A 17,913-nucleotide genomic window follows, 5' to 3' on the forward strand; every position below is an offset into this window, starting at 1 on the left:
GACATACCGAAATTGGAAAGGATAACAAATTTGTCTCCAATGCAGACGCCATATTAGGGGAGCTATTACCGTAGGTCTAAATATATTGTGGCCTTCAGGAAAATGGCTTCCGCTCATGAAAATCTAGCCTATAACAGAGACGCATTTTTCAATAACATGGTACCTACAGCACAGCCAGCAAGCGAGGAGATCTCCTATTAACTGATCATCCGCTATCACATGACAAGGGGCGGAATGAAAATGAGACAGGAACCAATCGAAGCACTCGTTTGTGATACATTATATGATTGATAGGCTATTCAGCTAATCAGAAGTAAGGCAAAAGTCATGTGAGAAGTAAGTCATTGAGATAAAGAGGTGGGGTTACTCTATGATTGGCAGCAACAGTAGCCAGTTAGGGAGTGAAAATACAGCATTGGCTGAGAACCAGCCTATAGTGACCTGGTGTGGGCGAGGCCGTGAGAAGAGGAGGAAGTGGTTGTGAGCAGAGGCTGCAGACATGGTGAGTTCTCCTATAGTTACCATTATACCTGTTATATGCATCCAGAGGGCGACTGCCCTGGTTATACTGCTGTCTGTGCTGTGCCACTATATCCGTATACTGTATGGCATATACTTCATAGTCTCTGATACTACCTAGTAGATAACTTCTGCACAGTGCTACTTCTCTAAGCAGGATGCAGCTCCCAGCATCTGTTCCTGTTCTGCATACATGGCTGTTGTAAAGTATTGCCTCCCCTATAATGGATGCAGATATCATTATATATACTCAATATATATGTCTGGCTCACTTATTAATATCTGTTCCTATTCTGTATGTACAGTAAACTTCACTGCATTTTTGTGGCATGTTTGTCTCCAGCACAGTACCACTTATTTGTCCTGGGCCCCTTCTCTGTGTACAGTTAATACACAGTATAACTTCTCTATACTTGGCGAAGGCCCTGGCATCTGCTGTATGTATTGTCCCTGCACAGTACCACTTGTATGTACTGGATGGAGCTCTCAGTATCTGTTCTATTCTGTATTTCTGATACTTGGTGCAGGTCTCTGCTATTCTTATGTGTTCTTGGCTACCGCACAGTACCACTACCAATATACTGGGTCACAGTACCTGATTCTAGTCTGCCATTATGACACATGCACAGTATCGCTTCTCTATACTTTGTTCAGTTCTCAGTATCTGTTGATACATTGTATGTATGTATGTCTCCTGTACAGTGTCACTTCTTCTCTTTACTGGATGTAGATCTTGGTATATGTTCCTATTATGTATGTATGTATGGCATCTGCACAGTACCACTTACTCCACAAATGCCCTCTTCTGACACTCAGGACTTCTCAGTTCAAAGTGCAGCAGATTTTTGTGGCCCTACGTTTAAAACTGCCATGGGTGTAATGCCAGGGAAAACCTAAATGTTTTCGTGCATATTGTTTATAAAAACTGTATAATGTGTACTCAACTTAAGTCTGAGTGCATGTTCTCCGTGTAATTGTGGTGGTCCCACAGCTCGACAACCAAGAATGAGGTTGTTCAGCATATAATGAAGAGACCCAAGTAGGCAACAAAAAACAGGCATACTGTTATTCTATATGTGTATTTTATTCTTTCTCAGACCTCCACCCTCACTCAGGGTCTTGAGCGGATCCCAGACCAGATGGGGTACTTGGTAATGAGCGATGATGGGGTCCTAGCGGTAAGTTTCATAGTTTCCGTTCAATGCTCCAACCTTATGTGTGCCTGCTCCATATTTACTAAGCTATGGAGGTTGCAAAAAACGGTCCAGTAATGCTGTGTTCTCACTGCGAGTGAGAAAGAAACAGCGTTTACCCGGCATTAAAATGCCAGGGACTGCCGCGCTGGACCCCTGTTCTCACTGCAAGGCAAATTCCCGGGTGAAGAAGTTCTACCCGGGAATTTGCCTTTAAACATGGGTTTTTCGACAGTGTGAACGGGTCAACCCATTTCTGCATACCCGGATCTCAGACACGGGTAAAAAGAAGGGTTTTACCCGTGTATGAGATCCGGGTATGCGACCCGTTCACACTGCCAGAAATCCTGTGTTAAAAGGAAAATTCCCGGGTCCACATGCTAGACCCGGGAATTTGGCTGCAGTAAAAACGAGGTATTATAGTTCCAGAATAGTGTTCTGATGCGTTTCGTTGTGGAATAACCTACAACTTCATCAGATGACATGGTTTTAACTCATAACGAAACGCATTGGTACTTTGGGGCTGCCATTGGACTAATCTTTACAACATCCTTAGACTATTAGTCCTTAACAACACACCCATGTTTTGCCTGATGGGATAAATAGAATGTACGTTTTGTGCTTCCAGAGTGCTGGGGACTTGGAGAATGACGAACGCTTAGCCGGTGTAATTAGAGAGATGGTAGCCACCGCATGCAGCTTTCACGGATTGGGGGACCAGATACCGTTCAAGCGTATGAGCAGTGAGTTGCTATTAACCATTTATAGGGGCTTGATGGTTACAGTTCTCTCCATACACCCTGTTCTGTGTCTCTGTTCCGCAGTCGTGTTTGGGGAGCACTCCTTCCTGGTCACCGTCTCTGGTCAGAAGATCTACGTGGTGAAACGTCACAACGTTGTCCGGGAACCGGTAAATGTTTAGGGGCGGAGTTCCTCCCTCCCGCTCCTGATGTCCCATCTTCTACCAGAAACTCTCCAGCATTAGGATGCACATCCCCCGGAAGGAAAGATTAGTTCATCTTCAATTCTTTTGTTCGTATTTAAGGATTTTTGTAAAATAAATGTTTGTTCGGAATGTATAACCCCAATTCTAGACAGTCATTGCGTGCTAACAAAAGGTGATTCAAATATGACAATTGGGGTTTGATAGAATTATTGGCTCATGCCAGGAGCGCCAGCTTTCATCCTGTATGGCTATATTATTTATAGTGAACGTGTTGGCAAAACCAGAGCTGGTGGCTGACAAACAGAAGCAGTACCCTATCCACCACCACATAACTGCACCTGAGGGTGACATACAAACACAACTTACAGATGTGTCCAGATACATCTAGCCAACCTGTGGCTCTATAGATGTAAAACTACAATTCCCAGCATGCCCTGCCACAGTTTTAACAATACCTTATAGCAAAACTGTGGCAAGGCATGATGGGATTTGTAGTTTCAAAACATCTGGAGAGCCACAGGTTGGCCTTGCCTGATCTAGCCTCCTTTCACATTAAACAGCCCTTCTACACACTGGGTAGTACCGGGCGTCATTAAATAGCATCTTATTTGTAAAAAAAAAAGCAAATTTGATGCACAATCAGCTTCTGCTGATTACATTTCTATACATCATGTCTATATGCAGTGTGCAACTGCACTGTACCTGCAAATACTACATTACATGATTTTCCAGGAAAATACTGAAGGTCCAATTTCATATACAATACAGCTCAGTCACACAATGAATAGACATGCCATGTATAATTTACATCAGCAGAAGCTGATTGTGCACACAATCTGCTCCATTTGCCAAAGTAGGATGCTATTTAACAGAAAAAGTTGCAGAAGGCGTCTGGTGCTACAGAAATCACACGGAGTTCCCACTTTATGTATCATGTGACTTGTATTGCATGGAGGATGTATATATGTGGACACATTTGATATCTTTGCAGTTACTCAAGAAGAAACGTTGGGCACAGGGGTTCCATGATCCTGATATTTTAGTGTAAAGTTTTGGAACCACTTGCTTTGGCTATTTTTGATCACATGGACCACACAAACGCCTAGAAATAAAACCACCAGACGCGTTTCATTGGAACTGAGTTTTGTATTTCGCACCTTTTTGTTCAAAATAAATTACAAATGTATAGAGCAAAACAACGTAAAGTGCGGTCATAACATAAAACGTACATATTAGAAACGGCAAATAAAATTACAATGTACAAAAAAAATAAAACAACTTTCCAGTGTATGCTATTATTTTAGGGGGGATGGGTAGGTGTGTGTGTCACAAAAAGCGCTCAAGTATTGGCAGGAAGTGCAGTTAGGAGCTGTACACCCCAAAAGTATTGGCAAATCACACAATGGGTGCAGTTATGTCCCAGCTATGAATAGTTTGGTATCAGCCAGGCAAAAATAAAACATTGGGGTGACCAAAAATTGGTACGGATGAAGACACCGGCGCCTAGTAGTCATGATATGAGGTATGGGGCTGGGAGTACCTCCGTGTTGTGGCTTAGCTAGTTCCACTTTGCTCTACATTAAGGTCAGGGGTGGGGGATTGGTGCTGGCTCACACTGGACCGCCGGAGGGTCCTAGACCCTTAAAGCTGATAACTCACGGAAACACTACGTTTTATTCACCCCCAACCCTAGATAAAACACTGCAGCAGGCCATGAGGAAACGGTAATAACAATATTTACCTCAGACCGCCAGATTCAGAATTCTGGAGTATCCTACGCCTACCGTGGCAAGCACAGTCATGTAATATGGTGAGCAGAGAGCCTTTGTAATTATCCTCTGAGCTCTGCCTACTAAAAATACTTTTCTAACTTCACAGAGATCTTGAAAAGGAGATAATTATTTGCAGGACCGCTGGGAACAATGACTAGCATGCTTCAGAGTGCAATTAACCTGTTGTTAAAGAAAACACTCCCGTACGTGCCATCTGCTTTAATACTGCTTAGAACATGCAGCTTTATGAAAGATTGCTGATCCTTATGCAGCCAGATCTACTCATTCGCATGTTAGGGCACTTAAAATATGAAGCTGATCCATGCCAATGTCAAGTTTCCAATTAGTATGAACTCATAAATTACAGGAGTCCTCATTTCTAAAGTATGTGTAAGGAAAGTGCAATACCCTTAAGCAAACTGCAGGTGGCACCACTAACTCACAAGCTGCCCTACCCTGCACATTGACCCCTTCCGTGTGGCTTCTTGTACCTTTTAGTGCAGTCTCCAGAACTTTATATCTGTGGGTATAACGACGCGGGAGGGGTGCAGTTTCTCAGCGTGAACAGGCTGAATCCTCTCATCCAGTGTCAAGTCATTATCAGACTATGGAGTTTCATGGCGTTCTTGTCTATCATAGTAATTCCCCACCAGGCATTAAATCTGATGGGTTTCCAGTGTATTCACATACAGTAATAGGTAAAGTCTGTCTTACAGTGATTCACATAAAGAATGGCGCCTCTGCCCGATTCCAAACTCCATTGCACCATCCAGCTTAAGAGCTACGTCCGTGGACGGCGGGCAATGAGGGCGAATCCCGGCAGAGGCTATGGCAGTAACGTATAACTTAAAAAAGACAAACTGACAAAAGAAACAGGCAATCAATGTAAACATAAAACAAGTCCAGACGGCGTGGAAGTGAGAGGCAAAGTACTTTCTGCTGTCTCCTTTCCCTGTACCATCCAGTTGGTACTTTAAGCTCCTCCCACCTGACTTTGGTCCCTTTCCCCGCCCACACAGGCTGTGATTGGAGCCCAGTTCCGCATTCACACAGGCTGCAATTGGTTTCCAGGTCTTTCACCACACAGACTGCAAGTGTCTTCCAGCTTCCAACCCACACAGTCTGTGATTGGCTCCCAGTTCCCCACACACAGGCTGTGAATGGCTTACAGTTCACCGCCCACAGGCTGCGATTGGCTACCAGTACCCTGCCCACACAAGACTGCAAGTGGCCCCAGTACCCTAATAGGCTGTGTTTGGCCCCATTTACCTCCAGCAAAATCCCTATTTGGCCCAATTCCCCATTCACCCCAATCTGTTATTTAGCCCCAACCCCATTCAGTAGTCTCTACTCAGACCAAATCCTTAGTAGGTTCTGTTTGGCCCTTACTCCCTCCTAACATAAGTATAGGACCTATTTGGCATGAATCTTCCCTACAGAACAAGCTGGTAAGGTCCGTGTTCCACACTCATCCCAGACTTTGTTCCTTCATCCACTGTGGTTCGGGGGAAGGCTCCTCCTCTATGTGGGAATCCCACTGTAAGGTCATTGGACCGGATTCACCACTAGAACTTTGCACTGGCGCTTTGCGATTTTATCCAGCGAAAGGGCAGCCCGTTCTGGGGGCAGGTAGAGAGGTCGGCCCAAGGGGGAGCCCACAGGTGGGGTGATAGCACGACGTTCCATCACACTCCCAGTCCTGCAGAGAGAGAGAAAAGAGTGTTAGTCTAAACTCAGGACAGCAGGGACTTAGCCCACCCCTTAACCCTTTGAGTGCCAACAATGCTGTGAGAGGTGTGGTATTTTTTGTGAATGTTTTTTTTTGTGTGTGTGCAATGTTTAGCAAAACTACCAGGCCAGTATGAGCCCCGGGCAGTATGAGCAGTTTCTCCAGAGTTTAGCTTGTAGTTGTCTCTATGCCAATAAGCAGATCAGCTTTGGGGATTCCAGTAGATTGTAAGAAACTGGATACGCAGAGACACTTTTGGGTCTCACAGAATCCGCTGATTCTTAATTGGATACAGTAGCTTGTACTGTGCAATCAAAAGCCACCATCTACAACATTTACCAACAGGCTCTTAAGACCCACTTCTTCACTGACCCCAGCCAAAAGTCACCTTAATGCTCTGTCCCATGCTCACTGCCTAAAACAGAGATGGCTAACCTAAACAATCCAGCTGTTGTTGAACTACACATCCCAGCATGCCTATTTGGGCATGCTGGGATGTGTAGTTCAACAACAGCTGGAGTGTCAAGGTTACCCATCACTGGCCTAACCCATCTGTGTCACCCCAGTCGGTCTGCCTCGCCCCTTTCTCACAAGCAGGGCCCTCTCATCTCTCTGCCCCCTGATAATTATGTCAGTGTCCTTTTCTGATGCAGCTATGGTTATGTGCCCTGTACTTGTCCTCTATTATATATAGCTGTAAGTCACTGTCTCCTGGGTTATATACTATGTAATAGGGTGCTGCGGATCCCTTGTTCTCTGCCCCCTGATACTTATGTCAGTGTCCTCTGCTGATGCAGCTGTGGTTATGTGCCCTGTACTTGTCCTCTACTGTATACAGCTGTCAGTCACTGTCTCCTGGGTTATATACTGTGTAATAGGGTGCTGCGGATCCCTTGTTCTCTGCCCCCTGATACTTATGTCAGGGTCCTCTGCTGATGCAGCTGTGGTTATGTGCCCTGTACTTGTCCTCTACTGTATACAGCTGTCAGTCACTGTCTCCTGGGTTATATACTGTGTAATAGGGTGCTGCGGATCCCTTGTTCTCTGCCCCCTGATACTTATCCCAGTGTCCCCTGCTGATGCAGCTATGGTTATGTGCCCTGTACTTGTCCTCTACTGTATACAGCTGTCAGTCACTGTCTCCTGGGTTATATACTGTGTAATAGGGTGCTGCGGATCCCTTGTTCTCTGCCCCCTGATACTTATGTCAGGGTCCTCTGCTGATGCAGCTATGGTTATTTACCCTGTACTTGTCCTCTATTGTATACAGCTGTAAGTCACTGTCTCCTGGGTTATATACTGTGTAATAGGGTGCTGCGGATCCCTTGTTCTCTGGCCTCATACTTATGTCAGTGTCCTCTGCTGATGCAGCTATGTTTATGTGCCCTGTACTTGTCCTCTATTATATACAGCTGTAAGTCACCGTGTCCTGGGTTATATACTGTGTAATAGGGTGCTGCGGATCCCTTGTTCTCTGGCCTCATACTTATGTCAGTGTCCTCTGCTGATGCAGCTATGGTTATGTGCCCTGTACTTGTCCTCTATTATATACAGCTGTAAGTCACTGTCTCCTGGGTTATATACTGTGTAATAGGGTGCTGCGGATCCCTTGTTCTCTGGCCTCTGATACTTATGTCAGTGCCACCTGCTGATGCAGCTGTGGTTATGTGCCCTGTACTTGTCCTCTACTGTATACAGCTGTCAGTCACTGTCTCCTGGGTTATATACTCTGTAATAGGGTGCTGCGGATCCCTTGTTCTCTGCCCCCTGATACTTATGTCAGTGTCCTCTGCTGATGCAGCTATGGTTATGTCCCCAGTACTTGTCCTCTATTATATACAGCTGTAAGTCACTGTCTCCTGGGTTATATACTGTGTAATAGGGTGCTGCGGATCCCTTGTTCTCTGCCCCCTGATACTTATGTCAGTGTCCTCTGCTGATGCAGCTGTGGTTATGTGCCCTGTACTTGTCCTCTATTGTATACAGCTGTCAGTCACTGTCTCCTGGGTTATATACTGTGTAATAGGGTGCTGCGGATCCCTTGTTCTCTGGCCTCATACTTATGTCAGTGCCGCCTGCTGATGCAGCTATGGTTATGTGCCCTGTACTTGTCCTCTATTGTACTCAGCTATAAGTCACTGTTTTGTTTATGTACTCCTAATAGGGCGCTGCGGATCCCTTGTGACATCATATAAATATACTGTAGGATGCTAATAACAATACTACCTCAGGCAGGAGGTGGAACACCTTCCCTGGCTAATCACATAGCAGGGCACTGAGTGGGGGACAGTGGGGATGCAACACCCTCTCTGCTAATCCGGGGTGTATCACAGTAGAGTAATGTAATGCATGTGACCCCCCTAGAGGCGATTTGGGTGACCCCCACTTGTAACGCACTGTATGCTGGCAGGGTGTTGCGCGGCTGGGACCAGGAACATGCCCCGCACGTAGCCTACTATGCTGTAACTTCTTTATAGAAAGGAGAACAGTAAAACAAACAGCAGCGATAGCACTTGCATTATATGCTCTCTGACACACATTCCCGTGGGCACTCCCAGCCGGCAGTAGGGAACGTGTCACTATATTGTGAATGGGAAGATTACTAGGTTTCCAGGTGAGGTGAGGTTCTGGCACACCTGCCCATTGCTGGGCCTCCAGTCCTCTCATCTCCGCTGCCTCATACTATACTGTCCTGTATGACACCGAGACAGGGCAGCACTGTGGAGATAGGAACCCGCAGGGCGGCAGGATCTTTGATCAGCATAAGGGAGCTTGGAAACCACCCAGGGCCGCTAATTCTATAATAACGAGGGGCTTAGACTCTGGGGGAGGGAGGCAATTAGTTTTTAACGGGAGTAATCCTTTAAGAAGCTCTGGAAGTTTGCCCAGGAGTCTCCATTCGTGCGGCCAGAAATCAGATTCCCGAGCAAGTAACACAACAAAGATGATAATGCTCCAGCCAATCAGCTCCAATATGTAAATGGGGAGTTTGGAGCTGATTGGCTGCAGCATTATAACCCTGCACATAATGTAGCATCTATCCCCATAGAGAACTTCACCAAGCTTCATACATTTACCACCTTCTAGAACATCAATAGAATCTGGTTGGTTGCTATGGGTAACATCCTGTATTCAACAGAACTCCCACTTTAGTAAATTTACCCCAAAGATTATAAAGCACCTTGAGTTAGGGTTCGGATGATAAGTCAACATTAAACAGTTAACATGCACTAGGCCAACAAAAAGGTTGACACAAGGAAAATGTCGACATGAGTTTTCCACAAATTAAATTTGATTGTGAACGGTAAACCTGGTCTGGGTGTGCAATATACAGAGGGTCCGCGTGCTCAGTTGTCAACGTGGACGCTAAAACAAATGTGAAAAATGCATGTCGCCCTGTTGTTCTAGACCAGGCATGTCCAAACAATGGCCGTCCAGCTATTTTGAAAAGTCCCATCATGCCTTGCCACAGTTTTGCTATTCGGGAATGCGGAACCTGTGGCAAGGCATGCTGGGATGTGGTTTCACAACAGCTGGAGGGCCGCAGTTTGGACATGCCTGATCTGGACACGATCTAGCCCAGGGGGTTCTCAAACTATTTGTCTCTGGGTTCCCATCAGACACTAAAAATGATTACAGGACCCCAGCACAGTACCGCACAATGATCACGTGTGTGGTCTGTAGACCACACATGCACAGCACGGAAGGTACAGACTCCACAGATTTATCCTGGATCACAGACAGAGGAGTCATCAGCCTGACAGTCAGCAACATGGAGTCGCGACCCCATGCTGAGATGGTCGCCACCCACTTTGGGCTCAGGACCCAGAGTTTGAGAACCGCCGGTCTAGCCTATGATCCGCACTGTTGGATCATAGGCTAGACCAGCGCCAGCTGCGGTTACCAGGCACACTCACCGGATAAGCTGGCCACGCGGAGGCTGTTGGTGAGAGAAGGACTGCGATCTCCCTAGAGCGCCCCCTTGCTGCTGTCGCTCCAGGTCCCTGAGGGCCGGGCTGCTGGGGCTGCTCCTTCGCGAGACGGGCCGAGCGTCCGGCGGGGCCTGCGACACGCTGGCTGTGAACTGCAGCTTCAGTTTCATGTGTTGGCTTAGCTGCGGAGAGGGAAGGAGAGAGGGAGGTTGAATTGGGACAGGAGACTGTAACATTAAAGGACAGCGGACATTAAAAAAGCCCCACTATATGTATATACAGTATCAAGACTTAGCCAATGGGGATTAGCAAGGGTTAATCCCCATCTGCTATTACTCCCTGGACACATCAAATAGCCTCAAGAGAAAGCCAGACGTCTCAGCAATGAATCGATTTCCTGGGAACGTGGCTGTATCTCTGCAGTGGGAACGGTCACATCGGGAATGCAGCCTGTCAGTGTACTGCAGGCTTTGTATTCCCATCAGGGGAAAGGCTCAAGGTCAGACAGAGACCTTGCAAGGTCAGAACACAGAGAACGCTTCTAGCATTCGCACAGCCCCTGATGGCCGCCACCTTTACCGAACGCCCTGTAAGGGACTCGATTTCCGCCCTCTGCGGCTTGGAAGGCCGACCTGGCCTTAGCTCTTAATAGAATACACATGAATGCAGTCTAAGCTCTGCTAGAGATCCATAGGAGCATATTATGCCCCCAGCCAGCACTCCGCTTCCATAATGCCTCCCCTGCAGCTGCTCTATGCGGGGGAATAATTAATTCATGCAGCTCCACTCAAGGCAGAGATATCTATCAGGGGAATACTGCAGGTTATTCCGATCCACAGGGTCGCGACCTTCACCTGGGGCCACAATGCAGCTGCTAGTGTAGTTGGTTTGATTACATAATGAATTTCCTTTTATGGATCTCTCTGCCGCCTGCCAATGTATTGTTAACTAATAGGCCAAGCAATACATCAAGGACTGGTACAATATTTACCGATGCGTCCGTACTCCCCTAGTGGTACCAGATGCATGCTGGGACTTGATCGCTCCGCCGCAGGTGGAAAATGTTTTGCATTTTATACGTACGGTGGTCGCGCAGTGTAACAAGTACTGGTGACAAAAGTACTAAAGTCACATGTGAAGCAAATTAATCCATGATCTACTCTGGGGCCGGAAATACGATATATTACACATAGGGATGGCCATCGACCATCGATGGTTCATGGCCGATGTCGAATACTTTTGCCATAGATGGGGGGAGAACCAGATGGTTTCCCTCCATCGATAGAATAGCAAAACGATGTTTTGCTTTTTTTATTTTTTTCAAAATGCCGGGACACTGAGCATAGCTCCGCCCCTGACACCCACGAAGCCCCGCCCCCTGCATTTTGATTGGCCCACAGGCCAATCAATCAAACACAATGGATGACCATCGATATGTAAAAATATCGATGGTCATCCATTGCATAATTAAGCACTATCGATGGCCAGTTGCAGAATTGCCATCGATGGCAATGGCATCGATGGCCAGCCTTAATTACACATGACAGATTCTGGGACCCTAACTTCTTATACCAGATTGTAGGCAGTGTGTGACACCGGCCTTAGAACTACATATCCCAAGATGCCTTGCTACAGTTTTGCTCTTAGTACATGGTTAAACTGTGGCAGGGAATGCTGGGATGTGAAGTTCCACAAGTCTCCTATGCCTGCCCTATACACAATCCTGCCGCCTACTTCTCCTCACCTCGAACAGACCGGCTTTCAGGGCCATGAACGTGACCCCGATTGTCACTGAGCTACCTTTTCGACAGAACCCAAGGCTATTGATAGGAGTGTAGCACACCACTGCCTCCTGGGCGGCCTGTGTGACCCGTCGCTCCTCTTCCGACAAACATCTACCTGCGAGGGAGGAATGGTGGACGGTCAGCGAGCTCCTGCTTCGACCACTACAGCAAGACACAGACGCCCCAAACGCAGCTTTTTCTCTACACCCCCCCTAACTCACCACTCAGGGCCATGTTGGTGTCCGGAGTCCAGACCAGTCTGACAGCCAGGAAGTCCTGCAGATCGTTCAGCAGGGTGTAGGTCACGTGAAATGGTGTGTGCGTTTGTACCGGGGAGTCACAGCGAGCGGTCATCACAAAACGTGGCCTCTCCAGCCGAATACTTGGGAGCCTGACGGAGAAGAGAGCAATGAGGACCTGGTGGGTAGATAGGGGGTCACTCTGTGTGTGTGCGTGAAGTAGGATGGGCTTACTTGTAGTGGGTGTATATCCCAGACGTAAATGGCAGTTTGGGGGTTGACCAATGGACAATAGCGACAAGAGGAACCTCCAGACCCTGAGGAAGAGAAGGAGGGGGATGAGGTTAAGAAGTCAGGAGAGGGGGACATGGTTAGACAATAGAGGAGCAGAGACATGATGACCTGAAAGAGGAGCGGTTCGGATCTCAAGGCAAGATCTTATTGGCTCTCACAAGTTTTTGATGCCCAATAAGATCCCCGATTTGAGATCCGGATAAATCCGAACTTCTCATCTCTACTTTAAATGAACAAAATATCAATACAAATGGGTTTAACGGAGTATGCAGGGGTACACTTATACCCCTACAAAGCCTTCGCTCACACCGCCTGGGATATATTTGTACCTTCTGTATAACACTGATAATGCCAGGGGGCACAGAGGAGGACTACAAGGGCACAAATACTCCAGAGGGGGAGCTGCAATCCCGTCCCCTGTTCTGACACTCCTTCCGCTCTCACCTCTTTAACATCCTCAGGGGGGCGCTCTCCCGCCTGCAGCTGGAACAGGAAGTTGTGCTCCTCCAGGGAGCAGAGCATGCTGGGTAGTTGGGAAGAGCAGCTGTGTAGACGCAGGAAAGAAGCCATACTGACATCTCCTGATTGGTGGCTGCAGACAGAGGAAAAAGGACAGGAACAAAGGTATAGGGTGACTTTATCCAACAGCAGCGTGGCACAAGCAGATGCGCCCCGGGACGCCACACATGTCCTGCCATGTAAAGCCCTGTATAACATGAATATGTTTAATTCACTGTCGCGCTCTCTCACCCCTCTATAGAAGCCAGTAACTAATCAGAGTGAGACGGACAGCTGGGCAAACTTGCGCTGTACAGATTGGCTGACTCATACGCAGGGGAGGGGCGAGTAGTGATGTCTCAGCAGGTCAAATAGCTGCAGTCTCAGCTGAAAAGAGGGGATGCTGCCCATAGCAACCCAATCAGATTCTCTATTGCATCCTAGAAAATAATAAACAGAATCTGATTGGTTGCTATGATCAAAATCACCGCTTCATTTGTAGAAGCTTTAGTAGAAGTGGGAGGCCGCGCTTCAGCCACTGTCTATAGGGGAGTAGTGAGGGGTGGGGCGGGGCACCATAAGGTGCGATCGCATCTTATGGTGCCTAAGTGCTTTTGTTTCAAGCACCATCGGGTGCTGGCGGCAGTATAGCGGAGCGGGCGGCAGGAGGGCTGGCATGCGGCTGAATTTGAAAAAACATTTAAAATCATTGGGCAGCCTCACATTGAAGCGGCCGCTGATTGGCTGAGAAAGCTCTATCAGCCAATCAGAGGGCCGCCCCGTGTTTTGAAATGTTTTTTTTTTTTTCTTCAAATTCTGCCGCCAGCCACTGACTACCGCCACATACCAGCCCCCCTGCTGTCCGCCGATCACATTGCAAGCATTCGCTCATGCAATTTGAAAAATATGTGCAGCACATAATATCCATCGACGCAACACCATCGCGTGACACTATCGATGTGCACACAATCATTCGGTTTACCTCATCGATGCTCCATAAGATATTAAAGCTGGACCGATGAGCCTGCATTTGTAGCAGTCAGTGCTGGAAAATACATTGGCAGTATGCTTTAATTCTACCATAGGGGGTCATTAATATTGTGCACGCTTACCAAACGTCGTCCACCAGCAGGACGGATCCGTCCGGCATGACGGGAAGGTAACTGGCATTGAAGTTGGGGAGTATCCGTACATCCCGAATACAGAGGTCATCCTGAGAGGAGGTGTTCAACACTGATAAGGCAAGAAGGAAGGGGGTAAGGGGCAGTCGTAACATCTAGGCACATTTATGGCCCCCTCCTCTCCCCGATCTCACCTTTCAGAGCTGTGAGGTGTCTCCCGGACACGTTGATCTGACGGCACCTGAGGGCGGGGGGTGGGAGTACGGTGAGGAGGGTGCTCACTGCCAGAGAGGAAGAGAGATCACATATACTGTAAGTGCCCAGTAACTGTTCTGTACCAGCCACAGGTTCCCCGAGACAGCTCCCAATCCTCCAGTGATGATAACAGCAGCTGAATCATGTATGACTACAGTCTGGCTCACAGACGGTCTGCTTGGGGAACCATTGGCTAAGAAGGTTACTTATGGTACTATGCTTCTAGCTGCAGGCATTATAACCAGATAAACGTAACCCCAAGCTCGCACTAGCAGAGGCTAATATAAATGTGGGATACATGGAAGAACACCTACAAAAATAGCTACTGTTACACCACCCATCTAGGATACATACAGATGACTGGCAGTGGGCAATACCAACACCGGCACCCCGCAGGAGGAACTCCAACATGGTTCAGGCATGTATACTTCCCTTCTCCCTGCAGCCCCCTACCTCCACCTCCACTGCAGTCTAAGGCCAACCCTCCCCTTTACTGCCTTACCCTAACTCCCAGACCCCGCCTCCTAAACCCAACCTCTTCTCTAAGCGCCTAACACTCCCTCCCTGCAGCCGAAGCCTAACCCCCCCCCCCGGCCTAACACTAATGTGGCTAAGATAACACTAAGATACCAGCATTGGTATGATTGACTCGGGATATTGTTAATAAGAGTGGAGAGTTGGGGGTCACCTTGAGCTTTGAACGTTGCCTGCTCCTCTTTGAAAATTTGACCTGGACTAGAATTCAGCAACAAAGAGCGATATCCGAGCGCTTTCACCTGAGACTGCTCCGTGTCCCGCTTCCAGACCGTTACCACTATCTGAGAGAAAGAGGGGGGGGGGAGGGTAAGGGACATGATGCAGAGAATGACCCATATCGCTGACACACAGCACAAGCATCTTATCCTTCTGCATGTCTCTCACAAACAGAACCTACTGTAAGTTCCCATAAAGCAGGCATGGCCAAACTATGGCCCTCCAGCTGTTTTGAAACTACAAGTCCCATCATGCCTTGCAACAGGTTTGCTATTAGGGAATGCTAAAACTATGGCAAGGCATGCTGGGATGTGTAGTTCAGGCCTGGCCAACCTGTACCTCTCCAGATGTTGTCAAACTACAAATCCCATCATGCCTTGCCACAGTTTTGCTATAAGGGAGTGTTAAAACTGTGGCAATGCATGCTGGGATTTGTAGTTTCACAACATCTGGAGAGCCACAGGTTGGCCTGTCCTGGTGTAGTTTATCAACAGCTGGAGGGCCACAGTTTGGTCATGCAAGCCATAGAGCAATGCTTCCTATTACATGTACAGAACGACTGAAGAAAGCAAGAAGACAGCAATTACTGATTAAATCTTAGCTGCAGGCATATTTCAGCCTTAGATCAGGAGATACTTAACGTAGACTAGGGGCTAAATGTTTTGCCGTCCTAAACTCTGTGCCTTTAAACCTGACTGCTGACTCACACTATAATTAGCTCTTAAGGCTCTGTCATGTCCACCCGACGAGGGTCACCTGGGTAATTTAACCCTTTCCAGGAGGCATATGGAGGACCGGTGGGCGTAGAGTACATCCACGCTGCCAGATTATCTGTTAGAAGTGGTAATCATTGGTTCTGCAGCAGCACCGACTCCATTATGCTCTGCAGGGTGGAGGCTGCCAGTGTTTCCACATCTCTGCATCTGGGCTACTAAACAGCCTGGGCTGATACTCGTACGTGTCCTGGGGGACTCTAGATGTACAACGCTGCTGTTTATGTCTATACTATAGTACACGTTCCCTATATCCGCACAGCTTTGGACTCTGCTGACACTGTATAAGCTACACCAGGCAGAGAAGTACGACAGAACTGACGCTTACCTTAGCTTTGACTGTTGTGGGTGGCAGACGATCTAAAGACACAGACAGGGGAAAGATGACTTCATCACAGGAAACTACAGGGTCTGTAACTGTGGTCTGCAAGATAACGAGAGAGAAATAATGGATGGTGGATTATAGATTACATGAGGAGAATAAAAGGCTGCAGAGTAGGGCAACAGAGTCCAAAGGCCAGATGTGAGGGTTAGAAAGCAAGGAGACTTTGAGGGGGGGTACCCTGCTATAGGGGATCAACACAAGGTGAGTATTGTAGGGTGACATAATAATGTCAGCTAGTATCTGGTGGTACATATAATACAATCAATGTCACAGGTACAGCATGGTGACAGCTGAAGACAGAATATTAGGGTGACAGGTATTGTGACATATAGGGCAATAATGGGTGGTAGGGCAAAAAATGGTCAGTGAAAGGGGCAGTAACAAGGGCAGCCAGAGTGTCAGGTCACTGACCGATGAAGGGACGGGGATGGCATGTTGGCATGTCAGTGTTGGGCAGGTTTGGTGGCAGTGACATTTAAGTGACAGGTAAGTTAACAGGGTGGTTAGAATTGGATTGCAGGTGATGCAGCGCTAGGGTGGCGAGAATGGGGTGCAGTATGGTGAGGAGCTTGGGGTGACAGTAGCGTAGTGAGGTTTGGGTGACAGGTGATAGCGTGGCATTGATTGGGGTAACAGGTGATAAGTAGGGTGGGGAGCTTGGGGTGACAGGCGATAAGTAGGGTGGGGAAATTCAGGTGACAGGTGATGGGGGCAATGACAGTAGGGCATGCATGGGATTGAGGTGACATTAGGGCAGTGAAATTGGTGCGACAGAAGGTGGCGTGGTGGAGGGGGGCAACAGTAGGTGAGATTGGGGGCTACAGCAGGGGACGCTGGGGGTGACAGCAGGGGACGCTGGGGGTGACAGCAGGGGACGCTGGGGGTGACAGCAGGGGACGCTGGGGGTGACAGCAGGGGACGCTGGGGGTGACAGCAGCAGCATGAGCCCAGTGACAGCCCTCCTCACCCCGTGTCCGCTCCCCGCTGGCTGTGGCTGCTGCTGACTGATGATGGCCCGGCATCCCAGGTAGCTCCCCGGGCTGTCGCCGCTCTCCTCCTCCTCCTCTTCCAGCTCCTCCTCTCCGGGACACACACTGGCCAGGGCAGAGAGCGAGGCCGCCAGCGGCGCCCAGGAGCAGGCCTCAGACCCCGGGCTTTCCTGAGAGCTGTCACCGCCGCAGCAGGCCTCGGACCCCGCCCTTTCCTGGGCGACCTCCCCGGGGCTGCGGAGCCGCAGGACGAGCAAGAACCTCAGCGACTCGCCCAGGTACAGGTGGTTGCGGCGCGGGAGGGACCGGTACCGGCCCGGCAGGTCTGTCGGTAACAGGGGACATGCCGGGAAGATCATTGAGTAATCGCACTGCGACTCCATGATGGGTCCCGGCAGGGGAGAGCAGCCGAGCGCCGACAGACGGCGCCCAATCAGACTGGAGTGCCGAGCAGCAGTGTGTGTCACCTAGCAACAGACAGGAGTAGAGGAACTCCGAGCCCTGTACCACCAACAAGCACAGGGAGGGTGCCGATACGTAGCATCTGTGATTCTTAGTAACAGTATCATAGCAACTGTCACCTAGCAACTGTTACCTAGCAGCAGTTCCCTAGCAACTGTTCCATAGCAACTGTTACCTAGCAACAGTACCCTAGCAACTGCACAACCTATCATCAGTACCATAACCATCAGTACTCTGTCATACAAAAGCAGTATCTTAGCAACTGCACC

The 17,913-nt window shown here is 48.4% G+C and overlaps 2 protein-coding genes across 2 annotated transcripts; one reads left to right on the top strand and one right to left on the bottom strand.

The window, feature by feature from the left end:
* The first annotated feature begins 354 nt into the window (after window positions 1-354).
* Window positions 355-3,936, top strand: LAMTOR4 (late endosomal/lysosomal adaptor, MAPK and MTOR activator 4). The gene is made up of 4 exons (XM_083185480.1): window positions 355-502; window positions 1,617-1,697; window positions 2,341-2,455; window positions 2,537-3,936. The coding sequence occupies exons 1-4, from the start codon at window positions 500-502 to the stop codon at window positions 2,632-2,634; spliced, it is 297 nt and encodes a 98-aa protein (XP_083041606.1). The 5' UTR covers window positions 355-499; the 3' UTR covers window positions 2,635-3,936.
* On the bottom strand, window positions 3,792-17,629 carry TRAPPC14 (trafficking protein particle complex subunit 14). The gene is made up of 11 exons (XM_083185479.1): window positions 17,161-17,629; window positions 16,137-16,232; window positions 14,971-15,100; window positions 14,222-14,308; window positions 14,019-14,139; window positions 12,853-13,000; window positions 12,349-12,431; window positions 12,097-12,266; window positions 11,836-11,990; window positions 10,077-10,273; window positions 3,792-6,129 (listed from the first exon to the last, which is right to left on the bottom strand). The coding sequence occupies exons 1-11, from the start codon at window positions 17,563-17,565 to the stop codon at window positions 5,976-5,978; spliced, it is 1,746 nt and encodes a 581-aa protein (XP_083041605.1). The 5' UTR covers window positions 17,566-17,629; the 3' UTR covers window positions 3,792-5,975.
* Window positions 17,630-17,913: the final 284 nt, after the last annotated feature.

This window comes from Crinia signifera, chromosome 4, assembly GCF_055691185.1.
Source record: "Crinia signifera chromosome 4, ASM5569118v1, whole genome shotgun sequence".
Lineage (NCBI taxonomy): Eukaryota > Metazoa > Chordata > Amphibia > Anura > Myobatrachidae > Crinia > Crinia signifera.